This window comes from Oncorhynchus masou, chromosome 5 (assembly GCF_036934945.1).
Source record: "Oncorhynchus masou masou isolate Uvic2021 chromosome 5, UVic_Omas_1.1, whole genome shotgun sequence".
Lineage (NCBI taxonomy): Eukaryota > Metazoa > Chordata > Actinopteri > Salmoniformes > Salmonidae > Oncorhynchus > Oncorhynchus masou.
The window spans coordinates 23,645,113-23,657,405 of NC_088216.1; the positions used below are offsets into that span (position 1 = coordinate 23,645,113).

Below are 12,293 nucleotides of genomic sequence, written 5' to 3' on the forward strand. Positions count from 1 at the left end.
GACAAAGCTGAAAAAAAAACGATTTAATCAATTTTAGAATAAGGCTGTAACGTAACAAAATGTGGAAATAGTCAAGGAGCCTGAAAACATTCTGAATGCACTGTATGTGGAGTACATGGCTCTATATACGGCTTTGGTCTCAGCCACAAGAACTGAATTTATTCAAGTATGAGCAAATCAGTTTGAGCAAGTTATGACTAATTGACTTCACCACTCAGTTGAACTTAAACATATTACACAGTCTAGTGTCGTTATGTCAACAATCAACCCACTTCGTGTGAATGCTACTCGCTTTCAGGAAAGTTCAGGGCTACATTCAGGCCTACTTTGAGCTTACATCCATAGACACCAGTAAAGTCTCTTAACTTGTCTCATCTCTCTCTTTGTCATATCTGAATATGAGTAATGAGTCAGACAATAGCTTCTCGCCATGGTTTCGCCACTCAATCACCGGCAGAGGAAATAGTCCAACTGATGCTTCCTCACCCCTCACTCTCACCCTCCCCCTGACTCATAACAGCTCACCTTGTTTTGATGTCTGACAGAGGGCAAAACCGACAGAAGACAGGAAAGCCTCTGATGACAAAAGAGAAAGTAGCTAGCTACCAAATAAAGCAGTGAAGTGATCTCTCTCTGTGTGTGTGTGTGTGTGTGTGTGTGTTCTAGAAGTCCCTCAATCTAGGACATGCAAATAATGAGGAGAAATAGCTCTAAGGGCCACTGCAAGAGAAATGAAGGAAAGGGGAGTAGGGGAAAGACAGGAGTAGGGGAAAGACAGGAGTAGGGGAGAGGGAGTGAGGAAAGAATGGAGGGCAGTAGAGAGGTTGCCTGACGACTCAAAACAGAATTATTCTGCTAAGGCTGCCATCATTGAAGCCATTTGTCGTGATGTCAAAATGAGGGGTGTTGTACATAACAATGTCATCAGTGATTGGATCTTTTCTAACCAATCAGGTTATCAAAGCCAGTATTCAAACCCACTGCTTTACCTATGTGTGTTCTGGCTCTGGCCCAACCCATAGGGTTCTGGGACCAATCAAAATGGTTAGTATTCGTTTACATTTAAGAAATCGTCAGGGGAGGTACTCTTATTCAGACTTATTGCGGAGAATGAACTAACGCTTGTGGGCGTGGCGTAGCATTTATCTAGAGCAAGGAGTCTGGGTAATCAGGTAAAGAGAGAGGGGGGGTAGGTAAGGAGAGAGTGAGCGATTGAGTTTAAAAGAAAGGAAGAGGGAAAGATTGAGAGAGAAAGTGAGGGCGCACATATATTAAACCTGTATGCTGTATACACAGTGTACAAAACATTAAGAACACCTGCTCTTTCCATGACAGACTAACCAGGTGAATCCAGGTGAAAGCTATGATCCCTTGTCACTTGTTAAATCCACTTCAATCAGAGTAGATGAAGCAGAGGAGACAGGTTAAAAAAGGATTTTAACCTATGAGGCAATTGAGACATGGATCTTGTATATGTGCCATTCAGAGGGTGAATGGGCAAGACAAGAGAGTTGTGCCCTTTTTTAAACTTTATTTAACTAGGCAAGTCCATTAAGAACAAATTCTTATTTTCAATGATGGCCTAGGAACAGTGGGTTAACTGCCTGTTCAGGTGCAGAACGACAGATTTGTACCTTGTCAGCTCAGGGATTTGAACTTGCAACCCTCCGGTTACTAGTCTAACGCTCTAAACACTAGGCTACCCTGCCACCCCTTGAATGGGGTTTGGTCATAGCTGCCAGGCGCACCGGTTTGTGTCAAGAACGGCAACGCTGCTGGGTTTTTCATGCTCAACAGTTTCCTGTGTGTAGCAAGAATGGTCCATCACTCAAAGGACATCCAGCCAACTTGACAACCGTGGGAAACATTGGCGTCAACATGGGTCGGCATCCCTGTAGAATAATTTCGACACCTTGTAGAGTCCATGCCCTGACAAATTGAGGCTGTTCTGAGGACCAAAGTGGGAGGGGGCGGGGGTTTGCTTCCACTCAATATTAGGAAGATGTTCTTAATGTTTTGTACACTCAGTGTAAATGCATGGCCAGGTGCATCTTATAACTCCAGCCAAACACCTCCCAAGGTACACTAAGTACCTCCTCAGGAAAAAGAAGAGAAACACTCATTATTTATCAGATGTAAAACATCAGGCCCAAATTGCTCTGGCTGCAAGCAAGGCATTTCATTAATGGTTTTGGTCATTCTCAAAATTGCTATAAATCGCAGGTCTGGAATAGATCTTTTACATATTACCATCTCTCGCCTCAGTAGTTCATCGGTAATTACCATCATCAGACAGCGTCTCATATATTAGATGTTTTTTTATTTATTCTTAAAACATATGCACTTCTAGTCCCTTGGACTAGAATGTTGATGATTAATCACCACTTTTTTTATACCTTTGATGCCTTGCCCGAAAATACTGTAGGGGATATCAAATCCCTGAGTCATGGAGAAAAGGAATTAGTCAAACCCTCGTCTAAGGGTATCTAATACACGTTTAACCTTTGTGAAGGTGCTTATGACTGTTTATCGGGGTTCACCTCTGTTGGTTTTGCTTTCCCCTAAAGTTATTGGAAGGGATGCCGGGCCTACATTTAACGGATGAGGAGCTTAAGGGACTTAGGGATTCATCCTCTAAAGTCCCCAAACTGCACCGGAAAATCCTCATGTAGGGCCACCTGAGCCACATATACAGTAGGACTCTATGAAGAATGTGGAGTATATTGAGTATATGGTACTATATATGGGGAATATTGAGTGTACGGTATGGCACTATATTTGGAGTATGGCTCCATATACAGCAATATGTAGTAGATTGAGAATATGGACCTACAGTTGAAGTCGGAAGTTTACATACACCTTAGCCAAATACATTTAAACTGAGTTTTTCACAATTCCTGACATTTAAATCCTAGTAAAAATTCCCCTTTGCAACAACTTTGGAAGTATAATTGGGGTCATTGTCCATTTGGAAGACCCATTTGCGACCAAGCTTTAACTTCCAGACTGATGTCTTGAGATGCTTCAATATATCCACATACTTATCCTCCTCATGATGCCATCTATCTTTGCCATCTATTTTGTGAAGTGCACCAGTCCCTCCTGCAGCAAAGCACCCCCACAACATGACGCTGCCACCCCCGTGCTTCACAGTTGGGATGGTTTCTTCGACTTACAGGCATCCCCCTTCTTCCTCCAAACATAGCGATGGTCATTATGGCCAAACAGTTCTATTTTTGTTTCATCAGACCAGAGGACATTTCTCCAAAAAGTATGATTTTTGTCCCCATGTGCAGTTGCAAACCGTAGTCTGGCGGTTTTGGAGCAGTGGCTTCTTCCTTGCTGAGGGGCCTTTCAGGTCATGTCGATATAGGACTAGTTTTTACTGTGGATATAGATATTTCTGTACCAGTTTCCTCCAGCATCTTTACCAGGTCCTTTGCTGTTGTTCTGGGATTGATATGCACTTTTTGCACCAAAGTACGTTCATCTCTTGGGAGACAGAACGTGTCTCCTTCCTGAGAGGTATGCGGCTGCATGGTCCCATGGTGTTTATACTCACGTACTATTGTTTGTACAGATGAACGTGGTACCTTCAGGCGTTTGGAAATTGCTCCCAAGGATGAACCAGACTTATGGAGGTCTACAATTTATTTTCTGAGGTCTAGGCTGATTTCTTTTGATATTCCCATGATGTCAAGCAAAGAGGCACTGAGTTTGAAGGTATGCCTTGAAATACATCCACAGGTGATACTGACATCAAATGATGTCAATTAGCTTTAGAAGCTTCTGATAGGCTATGACATAATTTCCTTGAAATGTCCAAGCTGTTTAAAGGCACAGTCAACTTAGTGTATGTAAACTTCTGACCTACTGGAATTGTGATACAGTGAATTACAAGTGAAATAATCTGTCTGTAAACAATTGTTGGAAAAATGACATGTGTCATGCATGAAGTAGATGTTCTAACCGACTTGTTAAAACTATAGTTTGTTAACAAGAAATTTGTGGAATGGTTGAAAAACGAGTTTTAATGACTCCAACCTAAGTGTATGTAAACTTCTGACTTCAACTGTATGTATGGAGAATAAGGCTCTAGTCTCAGCCACAGAAACTGAATTTATTTTTTAAAAAGCAAATCGTTGAGTAAGTTATGAACACGATTTAATATATTGGAGTTTAGACGATCAACCTAAAAAAAAACAACTCTGTTTCTAAATTGAGGGCTATCATAAGTTGAAATCCACTGGATATGCTAATCACGTCTCCTCCCCCACGGTAACACACCTCACTCAACTGCAGAGTAAATAGTCCCTAAATGATGACACCACATCAATCACCCCACCGCCTGACTCAGAAGAATGGTCATTTAATTACCATAGTGAATTATTATAATGTTTGTTTGTTTGTCAATTAATCCCATAAGGGATGGGTTGCCAATTGCCGATTTGACACGAAGAAAAAAGGGGAGAAAAATCATAACAGCTCGTCTTGTTTTGATGTCTGACAGAGGGCAAAACAGACGAAAGACAGAAAGCCTCTGATGACAAAAAGAGACTATAGCTAGCTACCAGATACAGAAGTTAAGTGGTCTCTGTGTGTGCGTGTGTCAGTCAGTTCTCTCTCCTCCCTCTCCTCTTACCTTCTGGTCATGGCTGTAGGCAAGGATCCAGTCCTCCTGCTCGGGGTGGAAGAGAAGGCTGAGGATGTAGAAGCTGAGGCGGTACTTCTGATAGGTGGCTCCCTCATCGGAGCTGATCAGCAGGCTGCTTTCCACCTCCGGGTCAGTCAGAAGCATGATCTGAATGAGAGCAGACAGAAATATAATCAGAGCTAGCCATGGGAGGGAGCTGGTCCTGGAAGACTGGGAAATATTTTTGTTGGCTTGGAAATGAGGCTTAGTTTGAGTCAGTGTTGGATAAAGATAACTTATTTAAATGGTATATATTTTGGTAATCCATGCTGTGAAGGCTCCTCAGAGGAGGAAGGGGAGGACCATCCTACTCAGTAAATATCATTTAAAATAGTGAAACATTAAAACAGTTATCCTTTTTAGAAAAAAATATCAAATATATTCACGTCAACAAATAATTTATTAAAACATTTATTAAAATACTGTTTTGCAATGAAGGTCTACAGCAGCCTCAACAGCAACCCTCTGTAGGGTAGCACCATGATAGACTCGGTGGACAGCTAGTTTCCGTCCTCCTCTGGTTACAACGACTTCCATAGACTTACAAGTTAACTATGACAACTTCCGGAGGACGTCCGCCAACCTATCAGAGCTCTCTTGCCGCATGAACCAACATGGTGTCCACCCAATCAATCAAAGGATCAGAGAATGAATCTAGAATTGAAAGCATAAGCTACAGCTAGCACTGCAGTGCATCAAATGTGGTGAGTAGTTGACTCAAAGAAAAGGACAATAGTTGAACAGTTTAACAAATTAATTTCTTTAAAAATGAAGCAGCAAGAGAGAGAGCTATATTTTGTGGTATTTTCTTTCACTTTCACTTAGCTAGCGAATGCAGCTAGCTAAACTCAGCAAAAAAAAGAAAGTGTTACACCGAGGCCTGTACTCTGGAGCGGGATCGATTTGGAGGTGGAGGGTTTGTCATGGTCTGGCATCATCGGACTGAGCTTGTGGTCATTGCAGGCAATCTCAACACTGTGCGTTACATGGAAGTCATCTTCCTCCCTCATGTGGTACCCTTCCTGCAGGCTCATCCTGACATGACCCTCCAGCATGACAATGCCACCAGCCATACTGCTCGTTCTGTGTGTGAATCCTTGCAAGACAGGAATGTCAGTGTTCTGCCATGGCCAGCGAAGAGCCCGGATCTCAATCCCATTCGAGTACGTCTGGGACCTGTTGGATCGGAGGGTGAGGACAAGGGCCATTCCCCCCCAGAAATGTGCGGGAACTTGCACGTGCCTTGGTGGAAGAGTGGGGTAACATCTCACAGCAAGAACTGGCAAATCTGGTGCAGTCCATGAGGAGGAGATGCACTGCAGTACTTAATGCAGCTGGTGGCAACACCAGATACTGACTGTTACTTTTGATTTTGACCCCCACTTTGTTCAGGGGCACGTTCCATTTCTGTTAGTCACATGTCTGTGGAACTTGTTCAGTTTATATGTCTCTGTTGTTGAATCTTGTGTTCATACAAATATTTCCATGTTAAGTTTACTGAACAAAACGCAGTTGACAGTGAGAGGACATTTCTTTTTTTGTTGAGTTTAGATTAGTCTACTAAAACACCTGGCTCAAACAGAGAGGGATGCTATGTTAGCTAGCTGGCTATGGCTATCCAACACTGGAACTCTTCCAAGTCAGGGTAAGATTTGGTTTTATTAATGTTGTAATGGTTTTCTTCTGTGGACGAAGGATCGGACCAAAGCGCAGCGTGGTTAGAGTTCAACATGTTTAATAAAGACCATAAACGTGAACACTACGAAATACCAAAACAACACATGTGAAAAACCGAAGCAGTCCTATCTGGTGCATAGACACAAAGACAGAAGACAACCACCCACAAAACACAACACAAAACAGGCTACCGAAATATGGTTCCCAATCAGAGACAATGACTAACACCTGCCTTATCAGGTATATCAGGCCAAACATAGAAATGGGAAAACTAGACACACAACATAGAATGCCCACTCAGCTCACGTCCTGACCAACACTAAAACAAAGAAAACACAAAAGAACTATGGTCAGAACGTGACAAATGTATTGCTACCAGGGCCCATCAGTGTAACTGCTCAACTGCTTGCTGCCTGTACTGCATGATTGTAGCAGGTTTACTAATGTGTTAGTTCTAGTAACCATGTTGACTATGACCTTAGCTAATATGGTGACACTGATGTAGGCTGTGCATTGCGGTTAGCGGTTATGATGATATGAAGGTTTGGCTTGGAAAGTTTTTTTTCGCCTGGTCACAGACAGCTGATGTGTTGTGTACTGAAGTCCACAAGTGAAGGGAAAATGTGAGCGGAGGAGAGCGTGTAGATGTGAGAAGGAATTATACATTGAGAAAAATAAATCATGCTGTTTGTATGTGGCTGCTATGAAAGTGAACTGTGTTTGCGTGGGATTAGGGTGTATTAATTCCACCAATTATGTTGAAAAACATTTCTTAAACAGAAGCAAATGTAATGAAACAGGGATAAACATACCTGAATTTGTCCAATAAAAACTCTTGTTTGAAACTGTTGGACTAATGATTACACCCTAGATCAGCTCGATGCAGCCAAGAGTGTGCAAAGTATTGAATGTGTCACTGTCTATCACCTTGATTACTCAAATGTCTCTCTCAACCTTTGCAACCAAGTTGTAAACTTTTCATAGGTTAGATTGTAGCAACCTCGTGACGGGAATAGGGAAAATTCTAGTATCATTTAGTAACCTAAACCTACATTGAGCTGGTAACAGAAATAAGGCCATGCTCATCCTCCCTCATCTTAAACGTCACCAACCGCCACTGAATCCATGTGATGGGCAGCTTGAGAGTTTGAAGTTGATTGAAAAAAATAGATATTATTATTCGATTATATGATTTGATTATAAAGTCTACATTTAATAACAGATATAAATGTCAGTAATTTGTGGTTCTAAATTGGCGTCTTTAGACACACTCATCTCCTGCTTGTTAGATATCTCATTTGTAAACCTGTGTTTCGCTTTGCTAGATCCTAATTATTGTTGTACAGACAGTCTTTTAACACACCCTTTGCCTATCTTGTAGCGAGTGTGTATGGGTAACGCATTCAGATTGCTCTCCTGCTGTCAGGCTTTGAAAGCTCTAATTTCCCACAAGCTTTGTTCTTTTCTTGGAGGTTCACAATTCTTTTTTCCTGTGATTGTGCCAAGTGAGAAAAAAAAAACATATATCAAAAGATATAATCAGCAGCAAATGTAATTGAATCAGTCATCCTGAACACTTACATAACACCTTATCAGTAGCACAGTGGGAAGGAAGTAGAGTGTGTGTGTGTGTGTGTGTGTGTGTGTGTGTGTGTGTGTGTGTGTGTGTGTGTGTGTGTGTGTGTGTGTGTGTGTGTGTGTGTGTGTGTGTGTGTGTGTGTGTGTGTGTGTGAGTGTGTGTGTGTGAGTATGTGTGTGCGTGCGCGCGTGCGAGTGTGTGTGCGTGTTTCTCGAGTCACTATGTTAATAAAACCATGAACTGATTGGCACTTATTATCCCAACTCATCCATCCCAGTAGTGCCCACAATTTCAGTGTCAGACAACGACTCTATAAACCTCCACAGTTTCAGTGTGGAGACCTTGTGGAACCGTCAAACCGTCGAAGTCTAGGAGTCTCCTCACCCCACCATATTTCTATAGTTCACCAACCCCAGCAAAACCACTGTTCACATTATGCTAGCAAATTGTCATTAATGACATCAGTCATGCAGGGATCACACCGCTATGGAACCATGCTGACTGGGTTATAGAGGATAGCCTTTTTTCTAACAGAGTAGGGAGACACAACCTTCAATGAACAACCCAAGGTGATTTGAACAGGTTTCCCCATTTGACAAATCTCCTAAGTTTCCCTGATTACCATCAATATGGGTGGATTTGGGAATGGGGCATGAGGTAAAACGTCTAACACACTTCCAGCAGGCACCATTGGCTATATAACCTAGCAAGCTTGAGCAGGCGCAGCCGAGACTCTAAGTCATTTGTCAAACTATGCATGGTAATGGTAGCTATAGTGGGCTGACCCCAAACACAAGTTCATCAATCACAGTGAGCTCGCTAGCGTAGCGCCATACGTGATCCACATGCTGACCAATCCAATCAAATATCAAAATCCAGCACCCAACACAGTTTATTTTTACATTCCATACACAATTAACACTTTGTAAGAGACAGTGTTTTAACTCTGGGCACTATTAAACTTTGTCTGCTCCTATAAATATGGAAACAACACCCTATTGCAATACAGCCTATTCTAGCCTAGCTTATGTAGGCTAATGCTGCTATTGTGAAGGGAGGATTATAAGCGGTTTCATGAATTCGGGAACACTCACATGACGACTTATTTCAATAATTTGTTGCTAGAATATGGAAATCGATATATCCTAGTGCGACGTGGAAATGGGTTAGGAAGATTCTGGTGAGCTTCTCGGGGATGTGGTCGTGTATCCGATTAGTTCCACTTATAACCTTCAGATGAGAGAGAAATGAGGGGAAGAGTTGGACAGATGTGGCAGCGAGGGAATGAATCCTGTAGGAGTTGTGTTGAATACTATATTCCCGCTTCATAAGATGACATTAACCATGAGCGGTAAACAGGGCAATGACCGTTGCCAAGCATTCAGCTGTTACACTTTTATCTAAAAACTCATCTTCACTTAACATGGATAATATACGCTTAGCTTCAAGCCTTTAGACTTATGTTATGACAGAGCTTCACCTTGTCATTTTACACATTTCTATAAAAACTGTATAAAAATGTCAACAACATCCTCCATCATGCAAAATTACATGACTGTTTGTTTAGACATAGCTGTATCTTGGAGCTTCACCTTGTAATTTAACAGATTCATATTGAAAACTGCATGGAAAGGTCAACATCCTCATCACACAACATGACATTACGGTGTCATGTTTAGACAGGAAATGACAGACGGAACATGTTGACTCAATCAACGTTTCCAAGGGTAATTTCAAGAAACCATATCACACTGGTCAAAACAACTGAGAATGCATATCCAAATGTTGCGTAATGTTATGCCGCCAAATTAAATCCGTCACTTTTTGCTTTACCGGAGTTGAATAAATAAAAGGAGAAAAACTAAAGGAATCATGCTGACTCTGAAACTTTCTCCAGAGTTCCATGCTCTGTAATCCACACAAACGCTGGCATTTTGTTCATTTCTACACTTCACACTTTCCCCTGATGGAGCACGGGGAAAAGAGAGGGCATGCCTGGAATTGCTACCATTGTGTGTGTGTGTGTGTGTGTGTGTGTGTGTGTGTGTGTGTGTGTGTGTGTGTGTGTGTGTGTGCGCATGTATTTAGTTTATGAGGCCAAAGAGGTTCAAAATGACCAAAGGATAATGAAGCAGCCACCAACTGCAAGACATTTAAGAAGTGTGCGATGAATAACACAGTGAGTTAATAGCCGTGCAGCAGTAAATACTCAGTGATAGAATATTAATGAAATTATGCCCATATTTTCCATTTCAACCCAGTCACAGTAATTGGATTGTGAAGCCTCTCTCTAAATCCAAGCGTAACACAGTCGGTGCCCAAGCGACAAATATACTCTGTCTGCACTATAGGAAGTTTAAATGGCAAGATTTCAAGGAAATTCATGGAGGAGTAGAGGGAAAGTAGAACTCACTAACGGTGTAGCTCCTAACAACAGACCCCCACTTTTAGGCTGACATGTTGCTACTAGTTTGACTACCCAGACATGATTATGAGAGTTTGAATGGGCAACCTGGCAGACGTTACTTCCTGTAAACCAGCAGCAGGTGCGTTTGTTGTTGAATGGAAAACAATAGGAGTTGCTTGTTCGCTCATGTCATCCCATGGGACTGTCGGTGACCAGTAAGTGAACTCCTCAGACAGAAAGGTCAGTCTTGACTGTCTTTTTAGCCTTGTAGAGACATCTGAAGAGCAGCAGAGTAGTGTAGAAGCCATGAATCAGACCCACCATCTAGTGGCCCAAGTCAAAATTACAGAACACCCAACCTAACTAGACCAAGGGACTTCAACCTTTTCTTGCCAAGGGACCCCCCTCCCTCCCAGGCAAACCAGCGACCCAGGAACCACCATCATACATTAGCAAAAATGGTTTTCTTTCACATGTCTCGTCTTATCAGGTGAATGGTAATGGCAAGGAGAAGCAACTAACATTTTAGAATGTATATATTTGGTATAGTTTTTCTATATTTTGACTTCCCCACATTATACTTGGAAGAGGAAGTTTAACTCCAAACACATTTTGGCTAAGAGCACTGGTGTTGCGCAGTTTCTCTGGTCCCCAGCAAAGTCTACCTCGTCAGTCCCTCAGTATCGACTTCCGATCGCTGTCCGTGGTTCTGGAATTGCTACGTCTGTGTGTCTGCCTATCGATAGGCTATCAGATTGGTGCTAGTGCTTGTAGTAGCCTATAGCTTTGCTTTACCGGATACATGTTTTGTTTTTTTGGGTCGTCCTTTTCTCATGTTAAGCCTAATATTTATGTTTCACTAAGCTATTGGCCTACAGTGTCGCAATGCTGCAATTTAGAATGCTGACTGGTTGCAATTATGCATTTACTTGCTCAGTAATTAAAGTAGGACATTCAAACATTGCAGTTTGTAAAATGCATGTTCTATGCAACAACATACTAATCAGTAACCAATTTATGTTTTTAATAGGATACAACTGTACTGTAGACCTATAGCCTACCTTGGCCGTCCACATGCTCTCGCGCAGCTTGGGTAGAACACGTTCGTGCTGCGTAAAACCAGTCTATTAATGCCAATGATCAAAATAGCTTACTTCATAATGCAGACAATGCAGTCTGGCCTACTAGCCTATCTATAGCTATATACAGTATTCGGCATGGTAGCCTATTTATATTGCACACTGGAACTCGGACGCCACGCTGTGGGCTATCCGTCTCATCACTCGTAGGCTTACCAATGTTCACAGAGGGGGGGGGGGGTCTCTGGCAGTACCCGTCAGGTTGGTTTCCTGGGAGAGGAGGGGGCTCGATACTCTCACTAGAGGAACGGTCACTATTCGCAAGAAGTGGGGTAGCAAGGCCACTCTCATAGCAGGGCCCGGGCAGTGAGGTCTCAGTCTGGACTGGCAGGCTGCTGCATAACATACTAGCTTCCACCTGGTGTTTCGTTTCGCTGCGTTTTTGTGCACCATTTAGTCTTGCCTTTTGTTCATCCATCTTGAACAATGCACTCACTCTCCATCCGAGTCCGACCTGATTCACCTAACTTTTTTGAACTATTGATAGCCAATTAGGTGAGGAGTCCGAGGTGGGCTGCCGCCGGCGCTGCTGAGGAATAGGCTAATTAGACACATGACAACTATATTGTCTGACTAACCTAAAGCCGTGTAGATTAGACAAACACTTCGCTTGCTATATGTGGAAATTTTAAAAAAAAAGGGTTACTGTCAAAATGATTTATTAAAACATTACAATTTAGACGTAGGTGTGAGTTGACGAGCTCATCAGCCCCCAGAGCTTGTGCCCCCCAGCGTGGGTTTCCGCTACGCCAGTGGCTAAGAGCAGCTGTTCAGCTAGTTAAATAAAAAGGTTAGCCA

At 42.4% G+C, this 12,293-nt stretch overlaps 1 protein-coding gene across 3 annotated transcripts in view; it reads right to left on the reverse strand.

The window, feature by feature from the left end:
- LOC135537188 (VPS10 domain-containing receptor SorCS1-like) overlaps nucleotides 1-12,293 on the reverse strand; it is a 170,713-nt gene that overhangs the window by 70,060 nt on the left and 88,360 nt on the right. For all 3 annotated transcript variants that reach the window (XM_064963390.1, XM_064963396.1, XM_064963403.1), the window contains exon 4: nucleotides 4,643-4,801. In XM_064963390.1, coding sequence (XP_064819462.1) covers nucleotides 4,643-4,801 — 159 coding nt within the window. The remainder of the gene's footprint in view (nucleotides 1-4,642; nucleotides 4,802-12,293) is intronic.